The 8,142-nt window shown below is 41.4% G+C and overlaps 1 protein-coding gene across 1 annotated transcript; it reads right to left on the reverse strand.

The window, feature by feature from the left end:
* Positions 1 to 502: 502 nt before the first annotated feature.
* On the reverse strand, positions 503 to 7,518 carry LOC115168678 (aerolysin-like protein). The gene is made up of 4 exons (XM_029724158.1): positions 7,335 to 7,518; positions 3,235 to 3,268; positions 1,577 to 2,086; positions 503 to 1,287 (listed from the first exon to the last, which is right to left on the reverse strand). Exons 3-4 carry the CDS (start codon positions 2,057 to 2,059, stop codon positions 838 to 840), a joined length of 933 nt encoding a protein of 310 aa, XP_029580018.1. The 5' UTR covers positions 2,060 to 2,086; positions 3,235 to 3,268; positions 7,335 to 7,518; the 3' UTR covers positions 503 to 837.
* Positions 7,519 to 8,142: the final 624 nt, after the last annotated feature.

An 8,142-nucleotide genomic window follows, 5' to 3' on the forward strand; every position in this document is an offset into this window, starting at 1 on the left:
CCCATTACCTTTACCCTCTTATAATGATCATCGATTTTCTCTACTGTCAGGCAGAAGATAGTTTTTAGTCTATATTCTTAGTAGCTGTCTATTTACCACCACAAACCGATGCTTGCACTAACACGAACCAATGTGCTGTGTAAGGCCATAAGCAAACAGGAAAACGCTCAACCAGTGGCGGTGCTCCTAGTGGCTGGGGACTTCAATGCAGGAAAACTTAAATCCATTTTACCTCATTTCTACCAGCATGTTAAATGTGCAACCAGAGAAAAAAACTCTGTGCGTGTGTGAGTGACTGCATGTGTGCTAACAAACATATTAGATTATTCTTATATTAAATAATAAATCTATCATGATAAACAATTTGTAAGAAAGAGAACAACTCAATGTAATGATCATCAAAATATTGGAAAATGCCTGGATTTTAGGAATAGTATATCCAATGGAAGTTGAATAAACTTAACTGGGGATATGGTGAAAGCTTACTGACACACAAGACAAATGGTTTATTACAAATGAAATTTATTACAGTTAAATAACATTGTTTTTTATGGTAAATGGGGGTCTAAGCATATAAGAAAACATTTTGTAGTGAATGTTGTTCAATTATTCACACAAAATATGTGTTAAAATGTCATTGGACACAAAAGGCACCAGATTGTAGGAATGACCCACCTGTTGTTATACCCTCTGCTGAGACAGAAATAAAGAGCTGAGTCAACATGGTTCAATTAGATTCACTCAAAGAAGATCATAATAACAGAGAAGGCACAAATAATCAGTAATGGTGACACATTCTAGCACTGTGCTGATTATTCATGATGTCATACACTTGTCTCATCTCTCCTTTGTGGATACCCTCGCTGAAGTGTAAGTTACACCAGTGTAGATGCCGTTGGATGGGAAGACCAGCTGACTGCCATTCATGCAGGTGACTTTCACTTTGGCCCTGTAGTCAAGGTCGATAGTTGCTTTCCCCACTGTGATCTCAACATCCAGGGTCTTCCCTGGCGGGATCTTTACGTTGATGGTATCCGATTCTGTTATGGTCTCTGTCTTCTGCAGGCTGGTGGATTGCTGCACTCCCACGGTCAAGCTGAACCCTGATGACACCTCTACCAGATCCGGGATCCCCGCTTTGACCGACACATTCAAGGTGGACTCTATCTTGTTGCTGACGGACCAGGAGGAAGTCTTGGTCAGGGTCTTGCTGTATGTAATGGACTCTTCTTGAACCAAGGAGGTGTCGTTGTGGTGAGACAGGGATTTCACATATTCTGGGGTCACCTAAAATCAACACACACACAGACACACACACAAAGATACAAATTGTTCAGACAACACAATGACAATTTAAGAACTAATTATCAGTGAGGAACTGATCAATTGATTTTTAGAAAGCCAACAATAATAACTAATGTGTCTGTATGTGTGTGTGACTGTCCTAGAAATGAGATGCCTGATGAATGTCGACCCCCATATTGGATTACATGTTTTAAAGTGGACAGCCCCCTTAATGTTAGAGCATCGGTAGAGTTTTCCTGAGCCGTCTACACACATCTATAGAAGAGCTCACCTGGGGTTTGAAGAGGGACAGGGTGGGATACTCCATGTCGGTCAGCACGGATGACTTGATGGTGTTGATGAAGAGGAAGCCCATGCTGTCGATGTCCGAGCCAGACCTGCCCTGCAGCCCCAGGCAGACTCCAGACCCCACATCGATGGTGTACTCAGTCTTCAGTGGCCAGCTGGTCATTTTTTCAAAGAACTGACGATTCTTACTCGTTGTGAACTTGATGGCACCTAGACGTGTGCCGGCACCGTTACCCCACAGAGACAGCTTGGTGATGCGCTCGCCGAGGTCAAACTCGAACTCAATGAAAGTGTGTGAATTTCCAAAGGTCGCTACGCGCCCGTCGGTAAGCTCCGCCCGCACAGCTTTGACCTGCCAGCCTTCCACCGCCACTCCAATCTTCTTGAGGGTGGCACCGTTGTCCATGCCGTGGAATTCAAATGAATTGCCTCCTCCACCACCGATCAAATGCAGAGTGGTTGCCATGTTGAGTGTTTGTGTGCGTCACGTAACCTGAAATACAAATTTGTACAGATAAATTTAAGAAACCTCTAACTCAAACTCAGTTCTTATTCAGACATTCAAAGCACCAAAAGGAAATTAAAGAACAAAATAAAAGGATCAAACAATAACCATGGGATATAATGACTCATTGTAGGAGCTAGAGGTCGAGCAACACATCAGTCGAGGGCAGGGCTCTCCAACCCTGTTCCTGGAGAGCTACCCTCCTGTAGGTTTTCACTCCAGCCCCAGTTGTAACTAACCTGATTATACCATCTACTGCATCTTGCCTATACCGTTCGGCCATCGCTCATCCATATATGATCCATATATATTTTTATGTACATATTCTTATTCATTCCTTTACACATGTGTGTATAAGGTAGTTGTTGTGAAATTGTTAGATTACTTGTTAGATATTACTGCATGGTCGGAACTAGAAGCACAAGCATTTCGCTACACTCGCATTAACATCTGCTAACCATTTGTAAGTGACAAATAATATTTGATTTGATTAGAATCAGGTGGACGAGATTGGGATTGGAATTAAAAAATTCAGGATGGTAGCTCTGTTCTAGGGCGACCATATTGCTCCACAATCCTCAGGTCACTGAGAATGAAGCGTTCTTAAATTGCTCCTAACTCCTCCTTGTCCTCCACCCTCCTCTGATCTTTCCATCTTTATTCGCCTGGAATCTATCACACCCATTCCTTCTTCCTCAGCTAGAGACGTCAGAGTCACCATGGAGTCCCTCTCCTACTCCCAGCACATCCCCACTATAACCTCCTGCTTTTTCTTCCTGATCAACACCATGGAGTCCCTCTCCTACTCCCAGCACATCCCTACTCTACCTCCTGCTGTTTCTTCCTGATCAACACCATGGAGTCCCTCTCCTACTCCCAGCACATCCCCACTCTACCTCCTGCTGTTTCTTCCTCATCAACGTGTTGACTTATGTGTAATGATGAATATAAACATATTGTTGCGTATGAATGTTACAGATGCTACATCAGAGTATTATAACCTGCCCTACAATGATGAGTATGAATGTTACAGATGTTACAGTACGTCAGAATATGATAAACTAACCTATAATGATGAGTATGAATGTTACAGATTCCACGTCGGAATATGAGGTGTTTATGGTGCTGAAACTCACCTCTCCAAACAAAGTTTCTGCTTTTAAATAATATCTGAAAGAATAAAGATTGAAATGAATAAATATATAACAATATTCTTTAAGACAGGCTGCAGTATTCATAGGTATGCATTAATATGTTATACTATAGAACAATATTCTTTAAGACAGGCTGCAGTATGTACAGGTATGTATTAATATATCTGGATTTCTGGATTTGGGTGAAGTAGAAGCTGGGGAGGCTCGGGCAAGTAACTGCGGGGGGTGCAGAGCTGTTGGCCAGGGTTGGGGTAGCCAGGAGGAAAGCATGGCAAGCCGTAGAGAAATGCTTATTGACATTTTCGATTATCATGTATTTATCGGTGGTGACCGTGTTACCTAGCCTAAGTGCAGTGGGCAGCTTGGAGGAGGTGCTCTTGTTCTCTATGGACTTTAGTGTCCCTATACCTTTTGGAGTTAGAGCTACAGGATGCAAATTTCCGTTTGATAAAGCTAGCCTTTGCTTTCCTATTGGTTCCTGACTTCACTGAACAGTTGCATATCACGGGGACTATTCTATGCTTTTGCAGTCCGCCACAGGATGTTTTTGTGCTGGGTAAGGGCAGTCAGGCAATCTTCTCCAGATTGCCTGGTAGAACGTGTAGACAGACACCCATAAACACTTTTTAGACACTAGACATGTTAGAGCTGCAGTGCAGTTCACCTTTACCTGCAGTTGAATAGTTTAGCATCTGTCATTTTAGTATGAAATACTAGTTGTGTTAGTCAAATCAAGATGAAAAGGAAAGCTTGGTATTAAGCACTAGACTCAGTCTACTATATAGGAACAACTAAACATCATACTGTCATACCACATCTGCATATCTTAGTCAAATTAATCCCTGTGATAATATAGTATAAATACAACATGAACATGCAACAATAAATATGAATTGCTAGAGAAACCTGTGTTTAGTCACTGACCTGAACATATTACACAGGATCAGCAGAGCAGGCCAACGTCCACCATGTGAAAACAAAAACAATAGCAGGCCAAAGTGAACAATGTGAATACAAAAAAATCATGTTATTTATACCGTTCAACTACAAATAATGACCAGTAAGTCAACTATCAACTGGAACCATTTGTATTATGAAATGTGCAGTTAATTAGTAATAAATCAACATTAGTTCAACATTCTTTTTTCACTTAGCAAGGTGAGTTGTTGAAGATTTGTTTTTTACTAACATGCAATGCTTATGCATGCCTCAGATTCAAAGATGGAAAGAGATTCTCTAATTTAAGTAAGCTTTCATGTTAAAGCTGCATTAGTTAAAAAAAAAAAGAATTTGGTGAAATTGTCATCACGCACTGTCAGCTATCAGTATGTAAAATATTCTGAGAGAAGATCCAGCTTCTTTGACTGCCCTTCGCTCTGCAATCACTCTGAAAAATCGTTCCAGCCAATAGTGTCCCTAATAGGCATGTACCTAATGTGCACAAATATTTCGATTTAAACAGATAAATATGCGCGATGAATTATATCAATTTCATTATTTGGGATTCATTAACAGTTATGTCTGCAGGCAGAAGGCACAGAAAGCGAACGAGAGTGTGTGAGAGAGTTGAGTCCCTCCCCTCCTGTTCAGCTGCGGCAGGGTCTATCGCTGCACACAGAGGAGCAGAAGTTGGAGCCAGATAAATGTTTGTTTCTTGCTAACATTCCTGTTCATGCATTCCGTTTATATTATGGATAATAAAGTTGGTAAAGCTGTTTTTTGTCCGAGATAGCACCAGTCACCTACGTTGAAAATGTCAGGACTCAATGCTAGATGTGTCAATCAGTTCAAAATGAAGAGACAGCTTGATGTAAAGCACTACACTCAACAGTCCACTCACCTCACATTAAACATCATACTAACATAATACTTTTGAATTCAAAACAGAACAATAGGAGGCTACCATGTGAAAACAAGGCAACAGTAAACATGTCGTCCCCTACGAATGATGCAGAACCCCCCTATTTATTTCACGATGGCGCCGGAGGGAAGGGCTGCCGTCTTATCGGCTTTCAACCAACCATGCTATTTTGTTTGTTTTTACATTATGTTGCTGCTATTATTTGTTATTCTGATCTCTTACTTTTTTGACATTTTTTGGTGGGTATTTTCTTAAAACTGCATTGTTGGTTAAGGGCTCGTAAGTAAGCATTTCACTGTAAGGTTGTATTTGGCGCATCTGACAAATAACATTTGATTTGATTTGGGCCAATTTAGATATTGCGTGTGACTAACAAATTGCAGTTAATTGCCATAGCTCCCGCATTGGGCAAATCATTTTGTACATTTTGGATCTCTATGGCAAGACGAATCATTCACCTAAGTTTTGTCAAAATCAGCCCAGTGCTCTCAGAGATTCAGTGGGGGAAAAAAGTATTTGATCCCCTGCTGATTTTGTACGTTTGCCCACTGACAAAGAAAGGATCAGTCTATAATTTTAATGGTAGGTTTAGTTGAACAGTGAGAGACAGAATAACAACAAAAATATCCAGACAAACGCATGTCAGAAATGTGATAAATTGATTTGCATTTTAATGAGGGAAATAAGTATTTGACCCCATCTCAATCAGAAAGATTTCTGGCTCCCAGGTGTCTTTTATACAGGTAATGAGCTGAGATTAGGAGCACACTCTTAAAGGGGGTGCTCCTAACCGCAGGTTGTTACCTGTAAAAAAGACACCTGTCCACAGAAGCACTCAATCAATCAGACTCCAAACTCTCCACCATGGCCAAGACCAAAGAGCTCTCCAAGGATGTCAGGGACAAGATTGTAGACCTACACAAGGCTGGAATGGGCTACAAGGCCATCGCCAAGCAGCTTGGTGAGAAGGTGACAACATTTAGTGCGATTATTCGCAAATGGAAGTAACACAAAAGAACTGTCAATATCCTTCGGCCTGGGGCTTCATGCAAGATCTCACCTCGTGGAGTTGCAATGATCATGAGAACGGTGAGGAATCAGCCAAGAACTACACGGGAGGATCTTGTCAATGACCTCAAGGCAGCTGGGACCAAATTCACCAAGAAAACAATTGGTAACACACTACGCCGTGAAGGACTGAAATCCTGCTGCGCCCGCAAGGTCCCCCTGCTCAAGAATACATATACATGCCCGTCTGAAGTTTGCCAATGAACATCTGAATGACTCAGAGGACAACTGGTGAAAGTGTTGTGGTCAGATGAGACCAAAATGGAGCTCTTTGACATCAACTCAACTCGCCGTGTTTGGAGGAGGAGGAATGCTGCCTATGACCCCAAGAACACCATCACCACCATCAAACATGGAGGTGGAAACATTATCCTTTGGGGGTGTTTTTCTGCTAAGGGGACAGGACAACTTCACCGCATCAAAGGGATGATGGACCGGGCCATGTACCATCAAATCTTGGGTGAGAACCTCCTTCCCTCAGCCAGGGCATTGAAAATGGGTCATGGATGGGTATTCCAGCATGACAATGACCCAAAACACACGGCCAAGGCAACAAAGGAGTGGCTCAAGAAGAAGCACATTAAGATCCTGGAGTGGCCTAGCCAGTCTCCAGACCTTAATCCCATAGAAAATCTGTGAGGGGAGCTGAAGGTTCGAGTTGCCAAACGTCAGCCTCGAAACCTTAATGACTTGGAGAAGATCTGCGAAGAGGAATGGGACAAAATCCCTCCTGAGATGTGTGCAAACCTGGTGGCCAACTACAAGAAACGTCTGACCTCTGTGATTGTCAACAAGGGTTTTGCCACCAAGTACTAAGTCATGTTTTGCAGAGGGGTCAAATACTTATTTCCCTCATTAAAATGCAAATCATTTTATAACATTTTTGACATGCGTTTTTCAGTTTTTTTGTTCTTATTCTGTCTCTCACTGTTCAAATAAACCTACTATTAAAATTATAGACTGATCATTTCTTTGTAAGTGGGCAAACGTACAAAATCAGCAGGGGATCAAATACTTTTTCCCCCCTGTTTCAGAATATAGGAATCATTTGTTCCCTGAAATGTTTTGTTAATTAGTTGGTCAAAATAAATATGTAGCTCTCAAATATTCCTCATATAGCAAGATGCGTTATTTCGGGACATTGTTTACTTACATACAATGATGTGCAGGCCTCAGTGTTAAGGATGACTATAGAAGATCTTGATGAAAGAAAACTGATTGGTTCCAAGATTCCGAGTAAAGTTCAATTGTTTAAAACCAAAAATGCAACAGAGGAATACGTGTCTCTGGAGTGGAGAAGCACTCTCTTATATAGCAGCAAAACTCCCCTCATGCCAATACAATGATGTGTGTCAGTTGTTTTCTTTTGAATTAACACAAACCCTTTGACCTTGATGAAGCCATTGCATAATCATGACAAATCTCTATCAACAGTTTTAACCACTCCTGACAACACTTCCTCTTCTTGCAGGAAGTGGCGCCACATATTGGTGGTTTCCAGTCACTTGCCAAAACATGCTCATATGCAACAACACCTTTCTCTACTCATACTATACACTCTAAGAAGAAAGGTGATATCTAGAACCTAAAATGGTTCTTTGGCTGTCCCCATAGGAGAACCTTTTGAAGAACCCTTTTTGGTTCCAGGTAGAACCCTTTTGAGTTCCATGTAGAGTTCTGCAAGGAACCCAAAAGAGTTCTACCTGAAACCACAAAGAGTTCTATTTGGAACCAAAAATGGTTCTCTTATGGGGAGATCCTGATACATACTCATTATACATACTCATACATACTCATTATTACTCATACTGTGATAAATTACTGTAGACTGTTCCATGATAGCCTACACACTGTTCACCACCCCACTCCACTTGTTGGATCAATGTAGGGGAGAGCTGGGCCTAAAGTAACACAAGGTGAAAGTAATACATCCATTTAATCAGATGACACACAATCTAGAA

This window comes from Salmo trutta, chromosome 30 (genome assembly GCF_901001165.1).
Source record: "Salmo trutta chromosome 30, fSalTru1.1, whole genome shotgun sequence".
NCBI classification, from domain to species: domain Eukaryota; kingdom Metazoa; phylum Chordata; class Actinopteri; order Salmoniformes; family Salmonidae; genus Salmo; species Salmo trutta.